At 41.7% G+C, this 15,592-nt stretch overlaps 2 protein-coding genes across 4 annotated transcripts in view; one reads left to right on the plus strand and one right to left on the minus strand.

The window, feature by feature from the left end:
• The first annotated feature begins 18 nt into the window (after positions 1-18).
• Positions 19-15,592, plus strand: part of Ance-3 (angiotensin-converting enzyme Ance-3) — a 41,566-nt gene continuing 25,992 nt past the window's right edge. The window contains exons 1-11 of one of the 3 annotated variants that reach the window (XM_034323492.2): positions 19-1,017; positions 1,427-1,699; positions 6,069-6,305; positions 7,417-7,575; positions 8,430-8,526; positions 8,965-9,108; positions 9,225-9,416; positions 9,489-9,586; positions 10,029-10,198; positions 10,283-10,407; positions 11,103-11,445. In XM_034323492.2, coding sequence (XP_034179383.1) covers positions 6,069-6,305; positions 7,417-7,575; positions 8,430-8,526; positions 8,965-9,108; positions 9,225-9,416; positions 9,489-9,586; positions 10,029-10,198; positions 10,283-10,407; positions 11,103-11,445 — 1,565 coding nt within the window. In that variant the 5' untranslated portion in view covers positions 19-1,017; positions 1,427-1,699. Of the gene's footprint in view, positions 1,018-1,426; positions 1,700-4,713; positions 4,979-5,029; positions 5,749-6,068; positions 6,306-7,416; positions 7,576-8,429; positions 8,527-8,964; positions 9,109-9,224; positions 9,417-9,488; positions 9,587-10,028; positions 10,199-10,282; positions 10,408-11,102; positions 11,446-15,592 lie in introns of those variants that run through there. The other 2 variants (XM_034323491.2, XM_034323493.2) reach the window with 2 other exon arrangements.
• Positions 12,029-13,966, minus strand: LOC117603913 (uncharacterized). Its single transcript, XM_034323507.2, has 2 exons — positions 13,894-13,966; positions 12,029-13,708 (listed from the first exon to the last, which is right to left on the minus strand). The coding sequence occupies exons 1-2, from the start codon at positions 13,903-13,905 to the stop codon at positions 12,443-12,445; spliced, it is 1,278 nt and encodes a 425-aa protein (XP_034179398.2). The 5' UTR covers positions 13,906-13,966; the 3' UTR covers positions 12,029-12,442.

Genomic DNA, 15,592 nt, shown 5'->3' on the forward strand with positions numbered 1-15,592 from the left:
ACCTCCTCGTGGTGAGACCTGGGAAATCGTTATTATTTGATGGGTAATTAATAACTGTATCATTATTTCTATGGTACATTTATTAATTACACAGCAAATAATACGAGCTAATTGGCTGCGCTGCCGGTAAATTTAGCAGCGTAAGTAATAATGTGTATTTCCTGTTTTAGTTGGCATAGTAGAATACATCTTACTGTCAGGGATAAAGAAGAATTCGAAGTAAACTGTAATCGGTAAACGAAGGTATACTTTCAACACGCTTAATGCTTTATAGATGGCATATCTCAACGATTCTAAGTTTAATCCTTTATATAGGCAACCAGGTGTACGGGTCTCGATAAAACCTTAATATTGAATATATTTGGTATAAACTTTTATTTTAAGAATGTAAATGCTTGTTGAAATGTCTAATAAATGAATTTTTCACCCATTTCACTTGCAACGATGACGATTACCGTAATAAATTATCTAATAATTTAAAAACTCTTCCAAAAAAATTTTTCTGTTTCATTCGACGGAAATATCTATTCCAGAAAGTCGCAATTTGTTTGTCAATGAGTGACACGTCACTAATTCTAATTGCAATAAATTTTTTTGCCTATGTAAAGTAACGATCGTGTCACATCCGTTCCATTTCCGGTATGACAAGCTCGTGCAAGTGAAATCTTCACGTTTAGCAACGTGATATCTTGTATAACTGAATAATTTCGACGATTAAGTTCTTTCCAAAAGTAACCTAGGTATTTTCCATGGAAAACCAAGATACGAGCCACACCTTCGAATTCCACAGGACTCTGAAACGATGAATTTCCCGATGACGGGCGAAAGATCTCTCGATTTAAAATTCTGTCGGGACTCGGCTCGTTTCTCCTACAATGCCAGGCTAACGAGTTACGGCCTCGTTAATTCTGGAATGGCCGTCTCCAGGACGAAAATTATTCCACCGACGTCCTTCGAGGTGCATACAATGCGCCGAAGTTACGCATTTCCTCACACAGAGGCGAACAAATTACACCGGTACGCGTAATCATTTAATTAAGCATCTAATTAACGTCCATCGTAATTTGTTCACTAATTTATTAACCCCGTCAACCCTAAATATCAACTCGTTCCATAAGCAATTTGTTGAAATGAACTAGGAACCAAGATGATGAACGAATATTTAACATTAATTAGAATAAGAAAATACTGTTGATTAGCCAGGTAAATGGAATTCGATCAACGATGCTTTAAGTAACCAGATGCTATTTCCATACTATCGGATAGTCTTGGTAAGAATTCATTTGCATGTAATTGCATATGCTTCTAATTGCTCGAGAAAACTACAAGAATTTCTACTTCTGTTTTACGTTTCAATGATTAAGAATCTATAATCCTTTCGATTGATAAAATAGCGTCTATTTAAGAAAACGATGTTCCATTGTAGATTTGTCATCGAAAATAGAATAACCTACATTAGAAACAATCTACGATGAATATCCCTCGACGAAGGAAACAAGGAAAGACTATAAATTCCGAAGGGAAAGGGTAAAGAAGTTGAAGATACATCGGTGTTGAGATTCACGGTCAAAACAGAAGCAAGAAACGGTTCCAGTGTCTCGAATGATAAACTTTGGCTGGCTACCTGTGTCCTCGACTACTTCATCAAGCTCAGTTCCTTACGCAACGTCGCAGAATACGCACTTGACGCGTTTTCATTGTAAGTAACGTTCCCTGCTTTTCTACTGATCATATCGGCGATTAGTATAATTATTCAAATCGCGTTAACCGGCTCTGTATCGTCGGTTTTCGATCGAGGAACATCCAAGACGCTATCTCACGTTCTTGAATATAATCACGAGTGATTTTGATGAACCTTGTTTCATCGAACAAGCGTTAATTATTTATTGATTCCTCGGTTTTCTTCGATACTACCGTAACGCATATATGAAGGAAGGTTGAGTCTTACTCAATCGCGAGTACATACGAGTTGACAATACGCAATCCTAGTAATGACTGCGTAATACGGAGAAAACATACCGAAAAGTCGTGAGCACCAGCGTGTTACACGGTACTGGCAATTGGAAAGATGTGTCGCACATGTTCTCCACTTCCGGTTAACTCGAAATACACGCTAGCTCTGAATACTTGTAATAGACGAAGGAAAATTCTTGAAATTTGCTTACAAAATTTCTCAAATGAAAACAAATTTACCAAAAAAAAGTGTATTAAAAGAACAAAGAGACGTGGATGAAACATAGTGCAACAGTGTTTCGTTGAGCGTCAATGAGGATTAAGTCGCTTAATTGTCATCTGTCTCGTGTTACAATTAAAAGGAACAACGAAATGCCGTCTCGGTGCAGTGTTCGTTCGTGGATAAATAGCGCGTTGCTCATTTGAATTTCAAATAACGACGAAAATGGAAGCAGGAAGATCGCCTTGAAACTCGCGTTTCCCCGTATTCAGTGAAAACGCTTAATAAATCTCCTCGCGACTTACAAACGGTATTCTTCGCTAGGAAATATCGGTATCGTGTCCACGAATTATTCTCTATTTTCTAAAGATAAGAATGAATTTTCATGAATTCTCATCTTACTTTCCATTCAATTAATGATCAATGTTATACAATTTCAAAGATATTCCTTTCAATAGCCCACTTCATAGAACGAATTGAAAGAAAAAAGTAGGTCGACGTTTAGGAAAGATAACAATGTCCTCTATAAACAACAGCACATTGTACTATTAATTTCATTGATGGTAACAATGAACTTTGAAGAAACGAAAGAATCATCGACAGGATATGGAATTGAAAAAGAAATATGTCTTTCAATCGTTAAAAAGATGAATTCCGAAGCCTCTGTTTTCAGACTTCAAAAAAGAAATAGAAATAACCACGTGGCAAATTATGATAAAATATAAAAATGTTTCTTCGTCTCGAAGACGATGATCTATCGGCGTCCGACAAAAAGTAAGAAGAAACGCACGGCTGCGTTCTGTAAACGTTCTCGTACTTGAACTCAGAATTGCGGCCAGTACGTGGGACTTGTGCACCCATTATCTCCCGATGGGATTAGCATTGTCGTGGTTGTTCGCTGGGAGAATAGGAGGCGCGCTTTTCAAGTAAAAACTACCCGCGTCTCGATTGCGTAGATACATCTAGTACGCGCGGCATTGAAACCTGAATTCGTCGTGTCCTTCGCCCCGTTAATTCAATTTCCTCCGCGAAGACCCTGGTAATTAACTGTATGTGAGAGTGAAACGTAATTCTACTTCGCGATTTCCAAGTCGACTATCACTTTTTTGCCTTTTGATATCAGGTGGAATTCGTTTCTAATTAATTACAGAAAAGATTCAATACGAGACTATCCCTTGATTTAATATATAAAAAATAAAAATCGTGAGATCCCCGATCGTGTGTTACGCAAACAGACAACCAGTTAGAGAATAAAATACGCCGAGGCAAATCTTCACCATCAGTCAAGGTCTAAGTAGATACAGTCACGTGCGTTCCAGATCATCGTGAGACATCCCGATGGAACGGTACCAGGGTGCGGTTGTTTACGATTTTCTAGTCGATCAATGAGTGGAGTTTAGTCACTGCCATGTACAGATTACGCATGTGGACACATTCTTCGATCGACCGCGTGAAAACAAGTGCACACAGCTGATGATCGCCTTGAACGAATACTCGACGCGAATATTAATTAACGATTTCGCTCTGCATCCTTTCCCACGGTTCGCTATTGTCATCTTAAAACAATATCGGGTAAATAATAAATGAGATAGGAAGTGATCTCTTCGTGTTTCTTTTTTTATTTTTTTATTTTATATCGTTATAAAACGCTCGTTGCACAACACTATTAAAAGAATCTGTAAAATTCTGAATCACCATTATCGCTAAAAAGATATCAAGTCGACGGCGGAAGATCGCGATTAATCGCGTCGAAAAGCTACGCCGAACAATGAGTATTAACAGCAACGTGTAAGTGTACAATTCTACCCTGGGCAACTTCCCACAGCCGTCGTAGCATTATTAAAACTTGCAAAATTATGAATCAGAAGTTGAATTAAAGGCTGATGCGACGGTGACACAATGGCGCTTGAATTCTCAGGAAAGCCAGGTAGGCCGGGCGAAGCAGGAAGCGGCATCGATGAGATTACCTCTTAAAGATAATTACGTAATTAGGCTCGTCGATCATGAATCATCTAACGACCTATCGAATCATTCTATTACTTTTTTGTTGATTTCATTTTCGTAGAATTCATTTATCATATGCAAATTAGAACTCGTGTGTTATGTATTCATTCATGGTTTTCCAATTTCCAATCTCGATCATAATTAGTAAATTGAATAAGTAAGAAATTAGTAAATTTTCAGAAAATTTAGATTTGTCAGAGACCTCGAATTCTTAAACTGTTGCGAGATGTTGAGGCGCGTGGTAGGTTCGCAGACAATGAGACTCATTGAGAGGGGTCGACGACGACACTTGTCAACGTGAGAGCTTCAGACTTTCGTAATCAGCAACCATGATAGGCCCCGATTTTCTTCGACCTATTTTTCTGTAAATTCAACCAAAATTCGACCTGTAGATAACTGAAGCTTTGTGTCAGGCTACAAAGCTAGCACAGATTTCATCCCCCACAATCGAACATTTTATCAATCCTAAGTTACACGTCAACTTCCCCCACATTTATCCTGGAATATCTCCCTTCCTATCAGGAGATCCTCCCACACGTCGAGACATCGTCGAAGCGACGACAAGACGACGAGGTGTGCAGGGATCCCCACCTCTTGCCACGGATGACCTCCCGCGTTCGAACTGCTTCACATGGATAAATGTACACTTGGCTTTGGCCACGAGGCTTTTAACGACGCCAGAACGAAACAACCTGTCGTCGTCGTCGTCGTCGTCGCCGTCGCGTTTCATCGTGTATCGTCGCGATCCGTGTGTTGATCAGAAGAGGAAACCCTTTGGTACACCAGAGGGTGGAAAGACTCGTAAGTCACCCTGTTTCAATCATGACTATCAAGTTGTGCTGGAACTCGTTTATTCTGTAACAATCCACTCGAAGGGAAAAGGATCTGAGCGAACGTCCAGTCGGGTCAGCTTTGACGAGGGTGAAAAAGGGACTGGTTGAATCGTGTAGGGGTTGATGCATGAATCAGTGAAACTGTTAGTTGGAGAATTGTACGAGGGTGGAAGTGCGTGGCTTTTGCTTGATAGCTGAGATTTCCAGGGTCTAATGGAGGAACAACCTAAGGGATTACATCGAGTTTTCTTGTTTCGAGGGTAGCTTTGAACAGGAATAAATACTTGAAAGGGATATTAATGTTTTAAGTCCTAGAGAACTTCAATGAAGATATACACGCTTAATTCTTAGCAATTGATAATTTTTTTAATTATATTTTTCTTTGCTGTCAGAACGTTAGAAAAATGTACACCTGGTAACCTCAGTTCATAAATGCAACAGTGTGAAGTGTGAAAAACTATCACCTGCATCATTCAGGTGATGATTTCAAGGTGTTAATGACGCATGCAAACTTGCCCTGAATATCAGAGCAGACAAATTAGTTTCTCACGAGTCGATTTCATTCGCGTTAACATAAATACAATCGAATCGCGTGAAGTATCTAATGTTCAAGGGCGAAGGATCTATAAGACGATCGCGGATGACCTACTGCTCTGCATGAACAGCCTTTCATGCTGCAAGGAAATACGTAACTCGAAGACGTAACACGTGACCGTGAAGCCAACAAATGAATTGCATGTAAACGTTTTCAGCTCGTAATACCGTGGCATGATTTATGAAAACAATATAATACCAATTACGCTGTAATGGTAGATATTAAATTGGCAGACTGAATCTCCACTTAACGAAACGCGAATGTTCATAAAAAAATCTTCGCTTTTGATTTGAGAAAAGAACAAAAATTTAATTTTCAGTTGAATAACTTTCGACTGAAAAGCGTTAACATTTCCACGTACGGCCGAATAGATAAGCTTTGGAAAAGCTTTTTCGGTTTATTGTCTTCGATATTCAACGCGACCGGAAACGAACAAATTCGCAATTTTTTTTTATCCTTTCAGATGATGTTTGCTTGGATTCTTCTTACTCTACTTTCGGTCGTTGCTGGCCAACTGGACTTACCCCCTTTGAGGGAGAATTCTCGAGACAATTATGGAAGTAGGCTTCCACCCACCGACACAGACTTGGAAAATATTTTAGCGAGGTTGGACTTTTTGGGTACCGAAAGGTGCAGCGCAAACGTTGGCTCGCAATGGGCCTACGAAACGGATGTAAATGAATATACCCAGCTGCAGGCGGTAAATACAGATTATTTTAAAATTTTATGCACCTGTTACAAAAGATGAGGATTTTTACGCAATTGTAACCGAAATACCCGCATGGGTTCATTGTGACATGATAAGAAAAATTTGGGGCTTGAAAATTGGAAAGAGAACCCACAGGTTTCTTATCGTTAAAGCTACTTTCACTGAATTTATCGTTGATATTTACTCTTTAATTAGGGTAAATGAAACGAAACAAATCATTTTCAGACAATTTGCAATCTAATCGTTCGATCTAACAATAAGTTATCAAATTGAAAGACAATCGTCTTCCCAATTGTCTGCAATGAGCATCATTACGATCGTTCGACGTTTCTCGATGAAACTTGTCGACAGACCTCGACCTGCTCTACGAATCGGCTCGTGAGACCATGGAAACGTCATCGAGCTGTCCCCGCGAGTAGAAGAGTAGCGATTTCGCGTGCACACGAGGATTTCTCTGACGAGGGGCGGTCTGCATTGTCCGCGAGAGGCCGAACACCTCCGCGGGAAATATTCCCAGCCATTGTAACGATATCCCGAACGATTTCGCAACGAGGCATCAGTCAGAATGGTCGAACGACGAGAACGGAAATCTTCAGCCTTCAACGCGAAATCCGCTAGGCGGGTCGCGTGATGCTAATGACAATCGCTGACTAGTCATGGCACGTTCCTTTTTCTTTTTCTTTTTTCTTTTTCGCGAAACTCGTCTATCGCAACGGGACACGTGGCACGCGAGAAATTACTTGTTGAGCAAGTCGCGATTGTTTACAACAACTTTGTCGTCATTTTAGGAAAGAATGTCTCTGGGGAGCCATCGGTAGTCTGTGATTTTCAATTGAAGAGCTCTCCCTCGCTTTTCACCTCATTTTCCTTTCCAACATGGCTTTCTCTGTAATCGACGGAAAGGATACAGATAGTATTATCACCAACGGTAAACTCGTCACTGGTCGATTTGCACTTCGAACCAGTTCTGCACCAACGATCGCCTTCGAATAGATTACCACCTTCTCGTCCACCTTAAGCTTTAGACTCAACCACGACCTGCATTACAAATTTAGAAAGAAGGAAAAATTTCACTAACGATTCGAAACGTTTATGCTTTCAGTTGGAATCGCAAAGGGTATACGCGGATTTTCAAAACCAGGCCTGGTTCCTGATATCAAAGATTGACAGGAATAACATAAGAGATCCTGTGATCAGAAGACGTCTCAGATATCTGTCCATCGTTGGACCATCTGCTCTTCCTCCAGATCAATTAGATAGGGTAAATGATTCATTAATTATCATATAATCGGTGCATCCGATACCATCTGCAATATATACAGTTCACTTTAGAGATTGAAATCTTTGATGTAATCGAAGAGATCATTAGGTGGCAGTAATTAGGCGTTCACTACTTAGAGTAGTACGCAGATTATGCATTCAATGATCGCTTATTCAAACGAGATAAGAAGTATCTTGATACATATTCACATTATACAAGCTAAATCTGTAATCTAAGTACCTATATGAATTTCTTATGTGGATAATACTATTAAAAGCAAAAGAGTAAGAGATTATTAATGCTTGCGAAGGAAAGCGTTCTCACCGTAACAATTTCAATAAAATTAATAAAACTTTCCATATACAGAGTGTTCCATAAATAATTCAAATGAGAAGGTGTATGATTCTGCATAAGAAACAAGTTAAAAATATTAACTAAATTCTTATTTACATTATGGTAGAACGAAGAAAGTGGTGAAATTTCATTGAATATTTTTGACTTCTCAATTTCTCATTTGTACAACATATTAAGCAACACCATTTCGTTGAAATTGCTAATGTAGCAAATGAATAGTAAAACGAAACCATTCACGCGGTTATTTCCATTTCGATGACCGAGCAATAGATTCATCTCGTAACGTCGGTGAAATAGGAAGTATCCTTTCAGCAAGAAATTTCCCTTGCTCACACGCGCCGAATGAAAACTTGTCGAACGAACGTTGCCCGCGGAAACGACAAGGAAGAACGTATATATCCAAAGATCCCGATTTTCTTTTTCTTTATACAAGGAAACGGATACAATTTAACGATGAAATTTCCCTCGATCGTTTATTTGTTCATTTTTTGTATTTCCAGTACAATCGTGTGATCAATGACATGCTGGCAGTTTACAACGAAGCCAACATTTGCGCGTACAACGATCCCTTCCGGTGTGGATTACGCTTGTATCCAGGTAATTAATCTTTTCAGAAGCGAACATTGGCGGGATTATGCACGGTTCAGAATAGGTTGGACAAAAATCCTTAGTATAGGAGAAAATTTTTTTCATTCCATAATGAAAACGCGTTACGCGTTCGTCCTTCTGGCATCATCGATCCGTAACAGAATGATTTTCCGTGGGCGTGGAAACTTAGCGTGAAAATTCCATTAGGAATTTCAGGACACAACGGCATCCTTAAAAAGCGTTACAACTTTTTCTATGACCATGTGTTACGCGTTTGTTCCTTCTGCAAACGCTGTGTCGATCGAGTAAATGAACCGTAAAGCAAGTAGAGTCGTACCGAAGATCGTAAACTTCCGTGTTCGTGCGTTGATTGCCTCCTGTGGTTTACGAGTCGTCGTTCGTGATGGACGATTGTTAATATACTCGAGAAACGTTTCTATTTTATAGATGTATCGCAAATCATGGCGAAGAGTCGGAATTGGGACGAATTGCAATATGTGTGGACGGAATGGAGGAGACGCAGCGGTATGAGGATTAAGGATCTCTATCACCAACTCGTGAGTTTGAACAATGAAGCGGCTCGGTTAAACAGTAAGTTAAATAAGAAATATTTGAAAAATTTTGAGGAGTCGCACAGGATTAATTATTTATAGTAGAAAAGGATACTTTTGGAAGCTTCTCTTCAGCTTAGGAAAATTTTTATACAGATTTCACGGACGCAGCCGAGTACTGGATGTTCCCTTACGAGTCTCCGAATCTGCAGCAAGATATTGACGAAGTTTGGGAAATGATAAGACCATTGTACGAAGAATTACACGCGTATATTCGAAGGAAACTGAGAGATTTGTACGGACCTGAGAAGATCGGCACTCATGCTCCTCTTCCAGCTCATATTCTTGGTAGCACACTTTCAATCCAATTATCTAGAGAGATAAATTAGATATTATAATAGGTATGATTAAAATTGGTAGGAAATATTTGGGCACAATCGTGGACCAATATCATCGACGTGACGATACCTTATCCAGGGAAGAATTATGTGGATGTGACGCAGGAAATGCAAGCGCAGGTAACAGCCATTATATAATCCTTATCAAATAAGTTCACTTAAACCAGGTCATTGTTTCCGAGTGAAGTCGAAAGTAAAGTCTTACAATTTGAAAGTAATGATGAAGTAAGCGAAGATTTGTAAAAGTAGGTATTTCACTCACCTATTTCCATCGAAATCCTCTTTTTGCTTCATTATCCATTTAAAATGGAATTTATTAAGGAATGCTTATAAATTCTTCGATCGTACAAGATCAGAGTTGATGTCCCGTTTTTCTGTGTATCCAACTTTCACACACGAATTAACGCAAATTACTAGTTTCACGAGTACAGAATAAAATTCTGGAAGAACACGTTTATTAATCGTAAATTGGTTTCTCGTTTTCAATTAAATCTTACTATGCTAGAATGCATTTATGAAATAACCTTTTCCTCTACCATCGTAAAATTGTTAATTTATTTAGGGTTACACACCCATCGAGATGTTCCGAATCGCGGAAGAATTTTACCTGTCCCTGAACCTGAGCGCCATGCCACCTGAATTCTGGGCCGGAAGTATAGTATCAGACCCAGGAGATCGACCTCTGATTTGCCAAGCCTCTGCATGGGATTTTTGCAATCGCTTGGATTACAGGTAGCAATAGCACGGATAAATTCATTGTACGTGACTGGTAAACGATCAGCTGTTTCTTACCCTCGATTCCATTGATTGTATCAGGATCAAGATGTGTACCAAGGTTACCATGAAAGACTTGATCACGGTGCACCATGAAATGGCCCATATTCAGTATTTCCTAAGATACAGTGGATTGCCACGAGAATTTAGGGACGGTGCCAATCCAGGTACAGTATCAGTATTGCAAATATTTTATTATTTTAATAAAATACGCTTGGTCAGTGGTGTCCCCCATACTAGTTAACGTGTTAAGAAACAAGTATTCGAACACTATCGAATCGGAAACGGATGTAGCATCAATCCAGAAATCAAAGCGGCATCGCTTTTCTCTGCTACAAAAACGTGAAACGAATGCGCGATCGACGAAATAAAGCTGTTTAGAAACGAGAAATATAAAAGAGGGAACGACACGCGATTCCATGCTGAACGACACGCGGTAGTTACGTAAGCGGTCCGCTCCACTTCCGGTAGGAGGTCCACGCCAACTTTTACAGGTAATAGCGCGAAAGCGAGAGTGAGAACGACACGCTCGAGGTAGATTTGCGCGAGTACGAGCCTCCTGTCCGAGTACTCTCCACACCGTACGCGAGATCGTTAAAATATTTTTATTATGGTATAATCGCGCTTTCACCGTTCCGCCAAGCCGGTCGTTCGCCTAACCAACGTCGCCTTTATGAAAATAAATCTTGAACGATGCCTGCGACCTTGCCTACGCCTGCTTATAGAATCCCACAAAAAATCATTGCAATAAACAAATATATCAATTATTATTAACACGTCGACTGCTATGGGGATCACCTGAAATTGACGCCTCAAATGTAAAAATTAAAAGCAAAGAAAAATAATTTGAATATCGATCCAGGATTTCACGAGGCTGTGGGTGAAGCTGTTGCCCTCAGCGTAGCAACCCCTCGCCATCTCCAAACCTTAGGGTTGGCCAACAATTACATCGACGAGGCAACCGCGGATATTAATTACCTGTTTGCTTTGGCGATGGACAAATTAGTGATGTTACCCTTCAGTATCGCGATGGATAGGTGGCGATGGGACGTCTTCCGTGGTTACGTCACTAGAGAAGACTACAATTGTCATTGGCATCGTCTGAAAGAACAATACTCTGGAATCAAGCCACCCGTTCTGAGATCGGAAGACGATTTTGACCCTGGTGCGAAATATCATATCCCAGCTAACATCCCCTACATACGGTGAGTGATTTTCTCAGCAAACCTTTCACTCTGCAAATCAATTATATCCATTCGCCATGAACATTCAGGTGCAGCAATCTCTGTAATCGATCAAATTTTCGGGCTGGCACGATAGGAAGTAATCGAAAACGATTACATGTACCGGGCAGTTTGTTGGTTGGCCAGATGGAATGAAAGTTTCCCTTTCTTCGACCGATGTCCAACTAATTGCTGGACTGTTTTTGTTGCGTGTTAATTACTGGGCCGCTTCCGCGTTAACGGATTTGCAAGGAAGGATAAAGAGAAGGGAAACGATCGCACACTGCCCGTTTACTTTCGAACTTTTCCGGGAAACTGACGTTCGTTACGGGCGTAACGTTGCGTTACCGTGAATCGCGAAAGTAAAATCGAAGATGATATCGCCAGTGTTCCGCGTTTATCGCTCTCCCCTGGACTGGGAAACAAACGTTACGAAACCAAGAAGAACGTAATCCTACTATCATGCTCTTGATACAAACTAGAGTCAATGTTTTATTGAAACAGAATATGATTCCGCTATTCGAGGATGGAATATGATTTTTGTATGAGAGGAACAGGTTACGAATTGAAACACCATTGATTTTGCTCTTTGGTTTTATTAGAAAGAAGCGAAAGACACGGTGGTATTCGTCGGGCCAAGCAAAGTTCCCTTGCTCAGCCCGCGAACGCCAAGAGAATTCTTTGTACAATACAACGTGTACGCATACAATGTGTGTATTCTTAGGTACTCGAGTATCAAAGGGTATCAAAACGCTACAATCTACGTGAATCGCTCGACTAAAGCACATAACATTTCGAGAATCCCCCTTCTTCTAAATAGCTTAACGTAGATCCTAAGTGCAGCGACATTCTCGAAAGACGATGATTTACAATAAATATATCCCTTTAGATTCGCGTCAGAAGTTCAGGTTCAATCTTGAATAAGTAGAACCTACACAACGCGACGGTTTGCGATCAAACCGATGGCGACCTACTCCCATTAATGACCCCCGTAGCTGGATTCGTAGCCCCCGTATTCGCCCTCACCGCCGTAGCCTCCTCCGCCGTAGCCTCCTCCACCGTAGCCTCCTCCACCGTAGCCTCCTCCACCGTAGCCTCCTCCGCCATTACCACTGTGCACCGACACAGGAACCGGTACCTTAACTGGATAGGGCACAGGTTTGGCCACAGGTACAGGCACGTGTTTCGTGACTGGAACGGCTACCGGTCGTTCGACGGGTACTTTGACAGGGTATGGTACCGCCTTTTCCACGGGGTATGGTACGTGCTTCTCTACCGGGTAAGGTGCTGGTACGGGTACCTTAACTTCGACAGGTACTGGCTTCTCTACCGGCACTCCAACTGGTCTCTCCACGTGTACCTTGACTGGATAGGGTACCACCTTTTCAACTGGTACTGGTACGTGCTTCTCGACGGGCACTGGATACGGTTTGGGTACGTGGACCGGGTACGGTCTTTCGATGGGTACGTTGACTGGGTACGGTATCGGTTTCTCGACGGGGAACGGTTGCGGTACGTGCTCCACGATCTTTAAGGGGTACGGTACCGGCTTCTCGATCGGGTACGGTTGTGGTACAGGTACTTTGACTGGGTATGGAATCTTCTTCTCCACTGGGTACGGTTGTGGCACGTAGACTTTGTGAGGTACCGGTCTCTCTACCGGCACGTGAACCGGATACGGTATTTTCTTCTCCACTGGATAAGGTTGCGGAATGTGTACAGGTACTTTGACCAGAACCTTCACGGGTATAGGTATCTTCTTCTCAACCGGGTACGGTTCAGGTACGGGGACTTTGACTGGGTACGGTATTTCCTTCTCCACTGGGTAATGAACCTTCTTCTCGACCGGATAAGGTATCTTCACGCTCTTCACGATCGTGATTTCTTTGACTTTGCCGCCCTCTTGGTAGCCGTAACCACCGCCGTAACCACCGCCGTAACCACCGCCGGAACCACCGCCGTAACCCTCTTCGTAGCCGCCTCCATAACCACCCTCGGAACCGCCACCATAACCACCCTCGGAACCGCCACCGTAACCACCCTCTCCTCCGGACAGAGCGATCTCGTGCCCTCCGCCGTAATCACCACCTCCTCCACCTCCTCCACCTCCTCCACCTCCTTCGTAGTGACTCAATCCTCTTTTTTCTTGTTTCTTCTCTACGGTCGAGTCTTCGGTCTGGACGTCTTTGGTCGTCTCTTTTTCGCAGAGAGCTGTGGCCAGCAGGCCCAGCAATATCGTGGATACCTGAATGGATGTGAAAAATTCTTAGAAAACAAAGCCTCGGATGAAATAATTTTGGTTGATCTTAAAAAGAATTATCACTTTCCCGATTGTTTATTTTAAAGATCTATAGTTTCAACGTGGATAGAACGAAAATTTCCGGAAGTATTTTTCCAAGTCCGCGAAGGGTAGATACGCACGGTACTCACCAAAATGTTCATGTCTTACGGACACTTCGATATCTGGTCGATGTCCAGACCTCACTGGATACTTCCCCCCAAGATGCCACCGTCTTTATAGCCCGCTTTCCCCCGACCGTGGATCGCCAGCGAGCCCCTCTGTTCACGGAAAAGTGAAACACACGGCTCGCGTCTGGCTCGCGACGTTATAGCATTTTTCTAAATCCTGCCCAGGCCGACACGCTGCTTCCATAACAGCGTTCACTGGCGTAGCACACGCCTGGATCCTCTTCCAGGGTGAAAGGAAAGGTGTTCAACTGTTCACCGACTACCGCCTCCTGCCGTCTCCCGTTAAACGACCGACCGATTAACGCGTAACGACGTGAAGAAACTGTATTTAGTGTAAATATCAACTGATAAAAAATGCACGGAATTCGTCGAATAAGAGTAGGAATAATTTGGAGGTGTATTTAAAGGAAACGAACAAAGTTTCACGGTATCAAATGTTTCAATACTTAGGTAATCGATGCGTTTCTGGTAACGCAAGATTGGAAATGTCGTAACAGTAGAAAGGATAAAATCTACATTCACTAAGCAAAGAGACCAGTAAAACCATTAACCCCTTCGCATCCAGGGACAGGATATCTCACGATTGATTTCTTGCTATTAAGGAAGCTAATCTCGTGAGAAATTATTACTCCGTTTGAAATCTATCTTCCTGTGAAAACGCCTGCTATAAACAAGTGCGATCGTAAACTTTCTTTAACTTCTGATCAAAGACAACCTTCGAATAGTGTTAGTATATTTTGTTTTAAAAATTTGAGACGTCAGCCTCAGTGATCCCCCACACCAGTCGACTTGTTATTGGACCAATATATTTCATAAAAATTAAAAAGATAGTACTCTACGCCACTGATCTCGTAAATTCGTATTCAAACTCCCCGGACCTCTCTACAACAGCCAGGAACCTAAGTGTTCCGTCCTTTTCTCGCAAAAGTGCAACTCCTTCCATATCTCAAAGTTTCTCGCCAGGACCAGTGCCCCCGCCGTATCCGGTCCCCCCGGAAAGACGTGCGCGTGACTGCGACGTTTACAATCTCAACCGAGTCCTCTGATCCGCGACGAGATCCTTTAGTCGGACAAAGAAAGCTTGAGGAAGGAAGAGGACTCGGGACGGGAGGGTGAGGAAAATGAAAAGCGGTGAAAGAGGGAGATGATCGAATAGAGGGGATCAATCGAGGGATATACGATCCGGATGAAACTACAAACTTCGAGATCGATCGCGTAGATCCTAGTCGTTGCAACGCGTCGATGCACCTTAATTGCATTAAGGATCGGAGAAATTTTTCACAATGACTGTTGTTCGTTCTTTTTGTAGAATTTTGTGTTTCTTTAGAAACGAACGATTTCAAAGAGAAAAGAAACAATTGGAATTCGATTGGTAGAATTTTTTTAAAATTCTTACGATACACGCTTGTGGAGTACGTGGAACGTTTAATTGCGAGCTCAGATATCAATTACAGTCTTATGAAAGTGAAATGGCGAGGAAGCGTCGAGGTGGAGGTACAGTGAAACGCTGCTTGATTGTTTTGTAACGATAGAACCGTATAAAATGAAACAGGAACAACCATGGGATAACATGTTAAAACGTAATTGTATGCAACTGTAGAACGATCAGTCTGATATAATCAGATATCGATAAACGTTGATGTTGATCGAGGCAAACCGC

Source organism: Osmia lignaria, chromosome 11, assembly GCF_051020975.1.
Source record: "Osmia lignaria lignaria isolate PbOS001 chromosome 11, iyOsmLign1, whole genome shotgun sequence".
Classification (NCBI taxonomy): Eukaryota; Metazoa; Arthropoda; class Insecta; order Hymenoptera; family Megachilidae; genus Osmia; species Osmia lignaria.